At 28.7% G+C, this 14,268-nt stretch overlaps 1 protein-coding gene across 2 annotated transcripts in view; it reads right to left on the bottom strand.

The window, feature by feature from the left end:
• Positions 1–7: 7 nt before the first annotated feature.
• Pi3K92E (phosphatidylinositol 3-kinase 92E) overlaps positions 8–14,268 on the bottom strand; it is a 70,597-nt gene continuing 56,336 nt past the window's right edge. For both annotated transcript variants that reach the window (XM_043053017.3, XM_043053025.3), the window contains exons 13-20: positions 13,558–13,723; positions 9,952–10,067; positions 4,827–4,936; positions 3,722–3,800; positions 1,755–1,928; positions 1,555–1,672; positions 484–629; positions 8–387 (exon numbers count right to left, since the gene is read on the bottom strand). In XM_043053017.3, coding sequence (XP_042908951.2) covers positions 111–387; positions 484–629; positions 1,555–1,672; positions 1,755–1,928; positions 3,722–3,800; positions 4,827–4,936; positions 9,952–10,067; positions 13,558–13,723 — 1,186 coding nt within the window. In that variant the 3' untranslated portion in view covers positions 8–110. The remainder of the gene's footprint in view (positions 388–483; positions 630–1,554; positions 1,673–1,754; positions 1,929–3,721; positions 3,801–4,826; positions 4,937–9,951; positions 10,068–13,557; positions 13,724–14,268) is intronic.

Consider the following 14,268-nt stretch of genomic DNA (forward strand, 5'->3'; position numbering starts at 1 on the left):
GAGTACATGAAATGATGAATAACCTTTAATATACAAAATAATGGTTTTCAAGAAACTAACACTCAATGATAAACTATAGAAAATGTAACTCACAGCCATTGTTGTGGTTTTTAGTCAGACATTTTATTGTCTTTAGCCCAATTATGAGCCATCCAGTTCGCACTAGTTTTCCAACTGTTTTTGAGAGCTTCATCAAATTTCAGACGAAAATGCTTGAGGGCATCGTTGTCCGACATATCGAGAACCAACGTTTCCCTCAGGTAATCTAGATCTTTCTCACTGCTAAGTTCTGGAATGCCAGTGGACAACATCATGGCAAAGAGTGAAATGACCAATGGACCCCAGCGTCGCAGGATCATAAAGGCACGTTCACAGTATTGCTGAAATCTAAAGAGAGAGAGTTTGAAATTGTAAAGAAAAAAAACTGAATACTATGGACAAAGGAGGTTTGAAATTAATAAGTGATATTTGACATAATCTTACTTGGTGAATTCTTGAGATTTTTGAGTGTGTCCTTTGGTGATAATGTATACAAAATCATGAGTTAAGACAAATGGCACTCTTTCACGCTTAATACCGAATTTTTCTTTGAATTTTCCGAGAATGTGTCCAAAGTCAATATGAAATAACTGTAAGAAACAAATTGAATGAGAAATAAATTTAGTTGCATAATTTAAGGTAAATGTACTTTACACAGGATGAACGAAGAAAATGTAATGGAAAATGCAACAGTACGCTTTCCTAAATAAAAACGAGTGTAGTTCATAATATTTAAAACCTTTTTAAAGTAATCATCATTGATTCTGTGACTGTCAAAAATATTTTGAGTCATGCTTGAAAACAATGAAAGAAATGTTGGTTTTGGCAAGAGATTCCCAATTTTTTGTAGTTATGGAACCCTAAATGATTAACTTTTTCTGGGAGGAACCCCGACTTTTATTTCTAAAGTATTAAATGACAATTGTGTACGTTACGTATTAACCAATAAAGGACTACTTTATTTCAAAAATATTTAATAAAAGGAATGACATTTTTTCATCGTCCTGTTATTAGTGATCGATATTTGAATTCGCAGTACTAAAAATGAATAATGAATGGTTTTCGTTGAAATGAAAACTAAAAATATCTGCTATAAACGTAGAAAATGATTATTACGGAAAATATATTAACAAATCTAGTCGTTATTTTATTTTGATTTGAAAAGTGCTATGGAGAATACTAATGCAATTTATTATAAATGCATCTCCAATTTAAAGTTTATTCTATTGCTCTTAAAAAATTATATTTAAAAAAAAAACTTTTCTTTTTCATTGGCATGCCACTTTAAAAAAATCATAAAGGTAGCCGAAATGCTAAATAAATATGTAATTGATTATTTATTTTTTGTTCTCGAATTTAGAAATTGCATTTCGGAATTTTGTATCTAAATTTTGTATTCTTCTTTGGCTGAATAATTTAATTTGAACTCCTGAATATCGTACATGCTTTAATTCAAATTATATTATATTAGGGATACAGCCAGGACTTTTCTTAAAAAACAAAAATAAGTGTTACCTGACCATTTGTCTTGATCATAATATTATCACTGTGTCTGTCAGCCACCCCGAGAACATAAGTTGCAACACAATATCCTGCACATGATAAAGTAAATTCTTCTGCAGCTTTACTCAGGCTTCAAATATGCAAAGAAAGATATTATAAGCAATTTCCAACAGCAGATCTGATCAGCAGAATATCAAAGAGTGTACTAATACCTCATGTCATCCGGATTATGATCCTTCAGCCACGATAAAATAGACCCCTTTTTGAAGGCGGAAGTGGCAGTAAATCCTTTCTCTTTTTGAATGTTTGCAATGGTGTCACTGTCTGGAACAACTTCAATCAAACCAACTTTGTGTCCCGTTGCCATACACTGATAAGGTATCATTCTATTGTAAATAAATATCATTGGTACAGTTAATAAACCCGTGGAATACACAAGGTTATTTCGAGCTTAATTTTATTTATTATATGATCAATTTTTAATTTTCTTTTACAGTGATTCTACGCTTTTGATTCTTAAATACAATTACTGTTTTACCATATTAACTTTCTTAAATACTTATAGTATATAGTATTAACTTTAAGAACATTTGTCTTAAGTTAATTAAACAAACCTGCTCTTTGCTAACAACCTCCGTTATTTAGCAATTCACCAGGCTATATATTGGAAAAGTATTTTTTAATCAACATGATACTTTTTAGGTTCATTGCAGAGAGCCCACGCACATGTAGGGTAATTAAAAAAATATATCACTAATTTCAAAATTACCCTGATTTATTTGAAGGAGTTTTTAATAAAGCGAAGTTTTATTGCAATAAGCCTGATCAAAGTCCATTTGAGTAGTTCTTTACGCATTTTTTAATTAGCCTAAAGGCATATAGACTGACAGCAATAAACTTACACATTATAGTAACTGGAAAATACTGGACACTTTACTTGTATTGCGAAATACCGACATCATTTATTAAGCGCTGTATTTTTTGATTAGTCTACGGCACATAATATTACTCATTTTTCTTCTGCTTCTGAGAATGAACATTTCGATTTGATTTTCTTTATTTAGTTTTAATTTGCTGCATTGACAGAGTCTATGTAATATATGTACTAAGCTAAAGTAAAAAAAGAACAATTAAATAACTGATCTTATCATTGAATTTTTACTTTTTCGAGAGACTAACCTTAAATATACTAAAATACTTTGGCAGACGATATTTTAAGGAACGAAATTCGACACAAAAATTTAGTTATATACTACGAAAAGCATGCCTTTTCTTTTGATGGATTTTGATGTTTGACACCTAAAGCATAGGGGGGAGGATTCCAGGCCTTTAATGGCCGTTTAATGTCAATTTCACTATGTATGTATTTCACCAGATCTCTTGAACAGTTTAAGACAATCAAATGATTTTGTCACATAATTATAAAATTCCTTTATCTGAATATTTAAAAATAGATGTATTATTTATAAATTTCTACTATTCATTTTAAGAATGGTCAAACAATTTAGAAATGTACTCAAATATTTGCCTCCTACTATGTAGTTTTAACTGACAAATTTTAAAATTTGAATGGAATCGGTCAAATAGTTCTCTACAAAAGAATATTTGAAAATACAACATGAAGTAATGATAATATTAAAAATATTTACAAAAAACTAGATTGATGAGGAACTAGATTAATGCTGCAAAAGCCGAATGCGGCAATGCTACGCCAAGCTCAACGTTTTTTAAAGCAATTTTAAGAACCTATTTTACAATAATGAGTTCTTAGAATAATAAAATTAAACAGCCCTAGAAATTAAATCTAATGCAAAAACAAAAGGAAGGAAAAAGTACAATTAGTCAGTACAAAGTAGAAGTGTCATTACAATTCGGATTTGAATGTTAATTGACATTGTTGTTCAAAAAGCGGATACTTTATGAATACGCATAATGGTACAAAAAAACAGATATGTTGTGCTGTGTTAAGCTTTAGGTAGAAAATAATTACAATAGTATATATAATACGCATTGAATGTAACAACAGCAAGCGGTACCAAATAAATTTATCGAAAGCTATATAATTTTTAAGCCAATGTTTTAATGGATTTCAAAATAAGAGTAACTGAAAACTTGTGCTACAAACAATTAAGGTTTTATGTTATTTTTGCCGTATTACTTAAATTGACTGAATGCTTACCTGAAATCTAACCCTTCATCTTTCCATAGCCTATCCATTATACGCAACATTTGTAAAATAAGCATGTCTTGCCGTAGATCTGCGGGAGAAAATAATAATTTTCAAAGAGACATGGAAATGTGATTCATATTAAACTGTGCAATTAGTTAAGACAAATTGTTCCTTAAAAAATGTTTTAGATCTGAGCATATTTAACATGTGAAACACCATCTGAAACAGCACTTGCCGTTGAATGTATGATGAATTTTTGGCGTGATAGGTTGCGTGTATTAAATTTTGTATTTTAGATAGGTCAATTGTCAAAGATAATAAGGAAGAGATGCGAAATTTAATCTTTAATAACATTTTAACTCCAAAATTAAAAGCATCCAGGATTATGATCAAAGACGTAGAACATGAGAAAAATGTAAAGCAATGCGCAGAAATCCGGAAAGAAAAAAAATTTACAATGGTGTATGTACATTTCATTCACTCGAAATTCAGTTCAGTTCATTTCGAAAATTTTTGAAAACCCTTAAAACTTAAATAGTAACTTTTATAAGAAATTCTTTGCAATTTTCTTAAAAAAACAGGCAAACTAATTAATGAACATATTTTGGTCGTGCCTTTAGCAGACCCGAGACTTAGTTTTCCTCTCCCTTCCTTTCAGTACGCTTCATGTACACTTTTCTTAAATTGTCATTTAAAAAAATGTCTGTTACTTTTTCACTAAAGTTCCAGTATTTCTAAATTTCCCTAAGAGTCAACGAGTATACCCGGTTTTATCCTACTAGTGGAGTAACTTTTGTACACTAGTGGTAATTTAACTTTTTGTATAAGAAAATTATTTATTAAAAAAATATTACATCTCTAACTTTTCTGGAGTGGCATATTGCACACAACTAAACAATGAATATTAATTCAGTCTTGACAGCGTATAGGGCGAATACTTTAGTTCCATCAGGCTTTCGAATCTTAGCTACTCTGTCTTATCTCTTATATGACTATGAAAAATTTGTTTTAATTTAAATATGTATGTTTAAAGAGACACATAAAATTTATTATTTTATCTTCAAAAATTTTTTGAAAATGAAAATATTCATAACAATTAGGAAAGTTATATTACCGTCTCCATTTTTGAATATGAGGAAGACATCCTTCCCATAAGTGTCGATATTTTCAAATGCCAACCACAATGGTCTCATCTTAGAATCAAGGAATTTACATTTTTCGATTCTAAAAATTTTAAGAGAATTATAATAAAGCGAATTGTTGTCTCAAAATTTTGAAGCAATAAATTCAGAAAGTCAAATTATTTATTTTTCAAAAAATATATAAAACTAAGTTATAGTGTATACGCAGGGCTCAAAAATTGTATTTACCGGCATGTCGAAATTCCGATTAATCATGCATTTTTTCCCAGTAAGAATAAAAAATACTATAAAATACCGATTATAAGCCCCTTAAATTTTAACGAAAATCCCCAAGATGCCTGACTGGGTGAATAAGTGAATAAACAGCAAAAAAGGCAAGGGGAAAAAAGGAAATCGATTACATTTGATAAAACCTAATTGTTACAGAATTTGATAATACAAATGATAATTTAATTATATAAATAGGTATTACATAAATTAGAACCAAAGATAGTTTTTTTTATTTTTTATTCCCTAAGTCATATGTTTAGTTATTGTGTTTATTTTTATTTAAACAAAAGTTTACCCTAATCGTTATGCACAAGAATATGCATTTAATATAAAACTTCGTTTATTGTCGTTTTAAGGTACATACGACCGTTGACGAGCTTGTACTTTCTGATAATAAGTGTTGTACATTATATATTATAAAATATGAAAAACACATTAGTAATTTTATTATAAAATATCAAAGCCACAACGATCGCTTTTTCGGATAAATTTTGAAAAATTTGATACGAGTTGGCTTGGTTTTTATTTTTATCTTCGTAGTTTTACCCTATTTCATTTAATATAATTCTGAATTACATATGAAAGCAACAGATTTGTTTTCGATATCTTTTAAATGAACGGGACGGACGGGTCATAATCAGTCGAAATAAAATTCCGTTAAGGAAATTAAATAAAATCTGCTATCAGGAAATATAATTAAAAAAAAAACATGCAAAGTTTGCAAATTCTGTAAAATTAATGAGTTTAATTCTTTCTTTCAAAATAAAGTAGCATTTAACAATGTACAAACGATAACTGGTTCAATTTTTTTGGTGCAAATTATCAGCACTATCGTTTTTAAAACACCCAGAGTTATAATCTAGTTCAGCCTTGTTCCAGAAGAGCAGAACTGATAAAACTTTTTCGTCTGCGCCTAATAATTATAAATGAACTTAATGACGACAAATTCAACTCCCAACAGTTAGGAAACGTTTGAAAATTGTATTGTTATCAGATAAAGAGTAGACATTATGAGCAATTCAGTTAGTCAAAAAAGGTCTGGAATGACGGTAAATCCACACTTGTAACGGTCTGAAAACGATTAAAACTTATATTGTCATCAGGCACAGGGTTCCAAAGTAGAAATTTGAGTGCTCTAGCTCAGCGGTTCAAAATTTTTTGCGGCTGCAACCTTCTTTCGGCAGAACCCCATTTTTATAAATATAAAGTTTAATGTAATTGTATACGTTATAACCTATAAAGGAATTTATTTTAAATATTTAATTATGTAAATGAATTTTTTTTTTATCATTAATAATCTTAAATGAGGTTTTATGTCTGACAGCTAAATTTGTAGTACTTGTGCCATATATAGCTAGTTATGAACTTGTTTCTGGTGTATATATATAAGCTGAAAATGATTAAAATAAGCCGAATTATGGTTTATTTCGAAATGAAAACTAAAAAGAACTTAAAAACTGAAGAATAAACCTTGAAAATGGTTATTACGGCAACAGATTTGCATGAAGAATTTTCATTTGAAAAGCGCTAGGGGAAACGCTAATGAAATATTTTAAAAATTCATGTTTTTTCATTGTTTGTTCAATATATTATTAGAAATGTTATATTTTCCTTTAAAAATTTCGATTCGATTCGATAAAAGATTCGATTTTGGTTATGTTTGATATTTTGTCCGTATAAAATTGCATAATTTAAATTGATGCAAAAATTTGTATTTTTGAATAAAAATTTTTTGATTCGCTTCGTGGAAAAATTGTTTGATTCGCTTAAAAAATTCCAAAGAAAACTTATGTATTCATTAATAAATTTGTTACTTGAATTCTCCTTACAAAACAATCTCTATAATTTATCAGAATACGCAAATAAAATTGCTCGTTTCAAACAGACTATTTTCTTTTTGATAATAAATTGAACTTTTAATTAAATTAGTTTTGGGAAATAAACAAAAAAATGAAGACTATGATTATATAAGGAGTTAAAAGTGATAAAAGGTTTTCGTAGGAAAGAGTTATCGATTTAGCTCACCAACAACTTTATCCGATAATGCTAAAAAATCGATTGTTGAGCTTTGTTTTGACGCTAAAAACCCAATTCTTTGCTAACGATAAAGAATAAACTTTTTTTCTTAAAAGCAGAGGTAATGGAGCTCGAGTTCATGCGTTTACTTTTAGAATAATGTGAAATTATAATATACGGCATGATAAAGGATTTATATATGAAGGAAAACGTTAATAAATATAAATTTATTTTGAGATATTTATATTTAAATAAAAAATGAATTGCTTAATTAATCGAGAAAAAAAAACTTTAATTTCAGAATGATTTTTTTAATGAACAGTGACTCGATGAAGAAAAGGAAGAAAAAAAAAGAATACAACTGTAAATAACTTTTGTTCTAATGGTCAAATTATCGCGTACTTACAGGTTCTTAGGTGAACTTTAAACATGCTTAATAATTAGTTCTAAGTATGAATTAAGCTATGAAATCTGATATAAAAGCGTATTTTCTTTGAATAAATGTATCTTTATTTTCCCAGCCAATTCGGATGTTTGACTGTTAAAATATTGAGAAGGGGGTAGCTAGAACACATGGTCTCAGTAATTCAGTAAGGAAGGGTATTAAAATTTTGGATCGTATAATAACAATTGTTATTTTACTTTTTGCGTTTGTCGTCATACGAAAAGTTACAAAAAGTTTTGAACACAAAGTATTACGAAAAGTTTTGCACACAATTACAAAACTTGTTTTTCCAAAGATAAATTTATGCAAAAATAACTTTTAATAACTATTTTTTTTAATTATTTTGTTCAACAATATCTGAAAGAGTTTCAAATAGCTAGGTATGCAAATTTTTACTTAATTTTAAGCTATGTCATTTTAAAAATCAAAATACAAAATTTGAGCAAAATCGGTCGAGTAGTTTTTGAGTTGAAAAAAAGTAGTATTTTTAAATTTTAATTTTGCGAGGCTCGATCGACTTTGCATAAGCTTTGTATTTTTTTTTATTTATGGCGTAAAATTTTATATACCTTATAATACAATATTCTTTTGGCTATTATTAAATAAAATAATAAAAAATTATAAATAATTATTAGAAATTATATTTTTTAAAGCAATTTTTTTGTATAAATGAGTCTTATAATTGCGGGTATGTTTTTTATTGCTTAAAAACAGAGGTTCTAAAGATATAGCAAAATAAGTAAACGATGAAATAAACTTTAGTCCCAGTTAAGCGCAATCTGGTAATCGCAGTTCACAAATTGCGCCTACCCTGCATATTTCATTTCAAGAATCCAAATATGTCGGAAAAAAGGTATGTTTATTCAAAGTGTATCCCACTTCATAACTTAATTAAGAGTTAGCACTAACTAATCAAATATTGAGATTGGCGCATAGTCCTTGAAAATTGGCTCATTAGAGCTAAAGTTTTTCAAGGTAATATTTTTCTTTTAAAGTTTATAGAGCAAAAACTATAAAAAAAGTGATATTTTTCCGTCGGATCAAAATCAACAATATGCAAAATCGCATTAAAATACATAAAGAAAGAGACTTGTTTAATTCGCGGCAAAAATAAATCAATAAATTAAATAGCATAGATTTAAAATTTAATAAATTTGGTGGAATTTTTATCTTTATTAAAAGTTTCCTTCCATAGATGTCGAATGTTTTTAGGGCGCTTGATTAAAGAAATTTAATTTAGTTTTTATGTTGATAGCTATAACTTTTCTAAAGAATAAAATATTTTAAGGCACAAAGCAAACCACATAGAATTTCTACGAAAAACCTGCTAAGCATCATAACGATAGTAAAATTTCATTAAAAAAACAAAATTCGGCTCAAATTTTCAAATTTTACTGCTTTTTTTTCTTTGCTTTTTTATAATGCCTAAAGACACAACGCAATTTCTGAGTTGGTCTACTATTACAATTTCAAATATAATTTTTGAAATAGAATTCAACAAATTATACTTTACCAAGAAAAAAATTCGTTATAGTTCGTTATAGTTAGAAATAGTTTGAGAAAAAAATTCTTGGTCTTTAAAATTTTAGTGTCATAGAAAAATTCATTTTGCTAACTATGCATAAATATATTTCTCTTACACAGTAACAAAGAAAGTCATCATTTTTTTTCGTGTTGGTAATAAAAAAATTGATATATCAAGCGTGTGAGCTGTGATAAGCATCAGCGTAAACGTACATATTTATAAATTTCTGAATGAAAATTCTTTTTTCGAGTCGACAACAAAAAAAGATGGAACAAACTGATCAATAAGTTTGGAAGAATTGACGAGCTAAAAGTGAATAGCTCATATCGGTATACAAAATGTTTAATATTATGTTTAATTTATACTTAAGCAGTTAAACTTCTGAATAGTTCGATCATTTGACAGTGGCAGCTCAAAGTTCTAAAAGTTGAAACTATGTTTTGAACAAAGCTGTGAATCTTCAATAGCAATTATTTTTTTCAAGCTTAATTATTGTTTTGTTTCTGCAAGTTTCCTATTGCATGTCATTTATTTTAGTTTAAAATTTTCATTTTAATTTTCATTTTAATTACGCAAAGTTGACTTACAATTGTAATTTTTTGTTTAAACACATATCTCAAATGGGTTTCACATAGTAGGTTTGCAAAGTTAGGTTTGCACTGTTTGTAAAGTAAATCATATAAGATTGCGTAACTATCATCGAGAGTTAAAGAGTGTCAGAGAACAAAAGGTGTCACCCACTAGTTCATCAAATTTTTGGTTAAGTTCATATCAATACCAGGAGTATAAATCAATTACCAGGAAATAAGTAATGAGTTAGTTAAAATGAAAAAATATTTACTTGATTTTTCCAAATTTGAATCTGGGATCCAAAGGATTATGAAGATTGCAGAAAGGATTTTTATGACTTTTACCCAATAACTTCTGAATTTTAGATTTTAGTTTCTCCCTTCCTTCCTAAAAAAATAATAAAACTTACAACTTACTTCAATATTAGTAACTTATAGAGAATTTTCCGTAATGAACGCTCTTAATTTTAGAATCCTTGTCAAAATTAAATATAGAAAACTATATTCAGCGTGAGAAACAAAAATCATATATCCAATTAACTTTTGATCAAATGGTTGGATTTCTGCGTACTTAGATGCAATTTTGCAGGTTGGAGGGGCTTAAATTAAATAGGCCTTAATAAAATATTTTTACAGAGAATATTTTAAATCGCGATATCAGATATAAAAACGTAAATCATCTAATTAAATATCCTTCTTAATCGGCGGATTTTAAATTTTTATCTTGAGCATAATATATGAATTTTCGGCCTGGTATTTAGATTTTGGTTTTACAACTTTTTCCCACTGTTTAGTGCGAAAGAATGGGAATTAACATTAAGGGACCCCAATTTTTGACTGCTAAACTGTCAGAATAATAGCTTCCAATTTATTTATGAAGTAAAATTGAAACGCATTAGCTAGGAAATTCCTGTAAGTTTCACCCACAAATATCCTGAATTTAAATGACTCTAATCCCTTCTTTGCTTTTATTGGGGATTAATTATTGATCAAAACTAAGTTTTTCCTTATTAAATATTAATTTGCAACCAATGAGCGTTTTTCCCCTAGATATTTTACTATGTTTTGAAAAATTTATCTTAACTGTAGTCGTAATGAAACATCTTGCACACACACACTGATGTTTTTACAATAATAATCAAACTATTTTATTTATTATGACGTTTTATGTTACAAAAATTAAAATAGAGCTTTCATAATACCTAATGCATGCGAAATTAAGGCTTTTTAAAATTTTGCTGAATTTTTGTTAAGTTTGTTCAATACCTATACAAGCATAATATCAGTTTGAAATATGTTCAAAACTACATACTGCCACACTTATTAAGAGCAGCTCAAAACCTATAGAGGCATTTATAGTTTTTTTTTCAATATTCAAACGTTTCGTGATTAAACCCCATATACAGTAACTCAACTAGCAATATTGAATCTTTATTGTAATAAGGATCTAAAAATTTCTTTTTATTGATTGTCAAACATATTATTTATTTCTGTATAAAAATTTAAAAAAGGCTGTCATGTTTAAGCTCCTTGAGATAAAATATATGAGACATATATACCATATTTTTGATGTATGATCTTTGATAAAAAAATTGACAAAGCTTTTTAATGCTTTTGATGAAGTAACGTGCACAATATTTGCATACATATGCATATGCATACGTATTTTGTACTAAATAGTTTCTTGACATCTTTTTAAAATCGAAGTTGTCGTATTATCCATGGCACTAAATCAGAAATTTGTTATCATTTTTTTAAAATTACTGATTTATTACTGTCTTAAAATACGTTTTTAAAGAATATAATTAAAACATTTAAAAAGTTCTGTACTACATTTTTTCTTTGATTGAAACAATCTCAATCCTAATTTTTATATATTTGTAAAAAAAATATTTCGAATACAGCATTCTAGCATTGCAAAATCTAGATTGCAAAAGTTCGTGCTGGATCTAGCAAATAAATAATAAAAGTATTGCTATAACATTGAGATTGCAGAAAAGTGTGAAGAACAAATAATCTGATTAAATGTTAAAATTCAAGCAACTTGACCACATTTTGGTCAGTGAAAAAAAAATTAATTTCTCCATTTATTTTATACCCACAATTGTCAATTTACCTTTTCATTTACTCTTTTGCCTGCAAAATTATTTTAATGCACAAAAAAGTATTTTTGATAAAGCAAAACCAATCTTCACGGCCTTCTTTGGGCTATTTTTCAAAGGTTCTTATCTTTATGAAATATTAGTTTGAAACTGTTATTAATGGCTATTACGTTAAGTTTTCGTAAATAAAATGAATAAAGTTACCTTTCTTGACAGATTTCAATTCTTGACTCTCAAAATATGAAAGTAAGCACAGTTTAGAAGTATGGTCGTAATAATTTAAACCAAAATAGCTGTTGAAAGTTCTATTTTAAAGAAGCAGTATTTTCAAATTTTAATTACTTAAAAGCTATCTAATCAATTCCCTTCAAATTTCAGATTCTTTATTTAAAATTACGTAGATTAAATCGATGTAAAATCTTACAGCTCAAATTTTTTTCGAAGTTTTAGTTATTGCCCTCTATGAAAAAGAAAGTGTTTCGATTAAATTTTTCAATATTTAAAGTCTTATCCAAACATTATATTCAAGTTAAACCTGTCTGGAGGAAGTGGGCCAGTTTTCAATTCACTGGGGAAAAGGGTATGTTCATCAACTGGCAGTACGCCGGGGATGACAGCTTAATTGCTTATGCTCCAATATGCTCTCAAGATCTGCTGGCGTTTTTAAATTCCTCTTTTTCTCCTTTTTTCGTGTCGTATTCACCAAATCTCCAACTATAAGCTGCTGTAGTCCTACTACACTTGGTCCTATCACACAAGGTGTAATAGAACTACACAGAAAGTGTCTGGCTATTTCCATGGAATCAGCCATTAGTCTTACCATGGCAAAACGGAAAACGAAAGCTCTTTTGCTTTTTTCTTCTTCTGGATTCACGTTTACGTAAAACAGTATACTCTCTCCTCTTTTTCTTATAGAATTAAATTAAATTAACTAAGTAACTTAGCTTACCTCATCATAAACTAGATTAACTTTAATTGCTTTAACTAAATATTGCTTTCTTATTATTGTTGTACTAATCTCTTCCTTTTCAGCATACCTTGACAGACAGGCTTAGTGGGTCTGTAGGGTTGTAGAATTGAGCACTCGATGCACGGAAGCCTCACGCAAGGCTTGTGGATGGCGGCTCGTTGGTTCCGGGTTCGATGGGCCTGGATCCTTGGACAATCCGAGGTCCTTTGACCTGGGAATATTTTATTACGCAGAAGGCCAAGATAACCTACAAACCAGCTTTGCTGATCACCTGCAGTGCAGTGACCAAACACTATATTGTTTGGGCTCATAAAAATATGCAAAAGCTGTGAATTATTTATTGATTTTAATGACTTTAATCAGAGGGGAGATATAATCAAATAAACATTTTATTTAAAAAAACTAACTACTTTTTTAAATACTTAAACCATTTGTACTTTTTAAAATCTAATAAATTATTTTTAACATGTTATCATTATTTTCAGCATGTTCGAGTTAAAATTACTCGTGTCTCTCAACTCAACTTTTTTCTTGGTAAAAGAGTATCAACAAAAAAACCTTCAAACAAAAAATCAAAATTGTTTTAAAATTTTAAGAGATAATTATAGAATATGATAGAATAAATTCAGTTAGTGAATGAATATGAAAATATGTTGTATTTCAATCAATTTCAATGCGTACGAACTTTTGCAATCATCTTATAAATTAATCAAATTTTTCTTAATTGAAAGAAAAGAAACTGTTAAAGTTTTAGATAGTGTTAATATTTTTATTAACAAAGTTTTTAATCAAGCTAAGTGACTCACTTTTTTAACATACACTTTACCCATCACGTCATTGTTGGCAGATCTCAACTTTCTTAAAGCTTCCACTTGTTTTTCAAGAGATTCCAAATGAGACGGTAAGCTTCTACAATAAGCTTCTAGTATTAATCTGAATCTTAAAGATGCCTCTGGAAAATCAGTCTCAGATCTAAAAGTTTATAATTCGGATATTTTATTACAATTAGTAGTTTATTTAATGCTTACATTTAATTTCTGTTTAAAATTTTTTAGGCAAAAAATAGTAATTGACAATTTTCGAGAAATTGATTCCTGAAAACTATTAAGTCACAACTTTGAGTGAGGTGAAATTTCTAAGCATAGAGTGTCCCAAAATTTTGATAGAAAACACAGATTTCTGACTAAAGATTCAGACATGTTTATTAAATGCTAAAGTATACAGCATAGAGTTAAGTATGGAACAGCACAGAGGATAAACGGCATACACGGTTTCGCTGGCTCAGCGTACTCTTTCGTTAAAAATTTCGATGACAATTACGCATGAATGTGCTAATTTCATTGATGTAGCTCTAGATTTCCAAATTCAAGGCACGGATGGCTATGGGCTTGTTGGTATAAACGTTTGACTGAAAATGATGTTATATCGCATGATTAAACTAAAAAAAAAAAAAAAAAAAACTCAGCGGCGCAACAGCCCATAGAGGGCCAAGGCCAACTGTGCCCATCTCAGTTTTC

This window comes from Parasteatoda tepidariorum, chromosome 3, assembly GCF_982258835.1.
Source record: "Parasteatoda tepidariorum strain Cologne lab strain chromosome 3, Ptep-v5.0, whole genome shotgun sequence".
Lineage (NCBI taxonomy): Eukaryota > Metazoa > Arthropoda > Arachnida > Araneae > Theridiidae > Parasteatoda > Parasteatoda tepidariorum.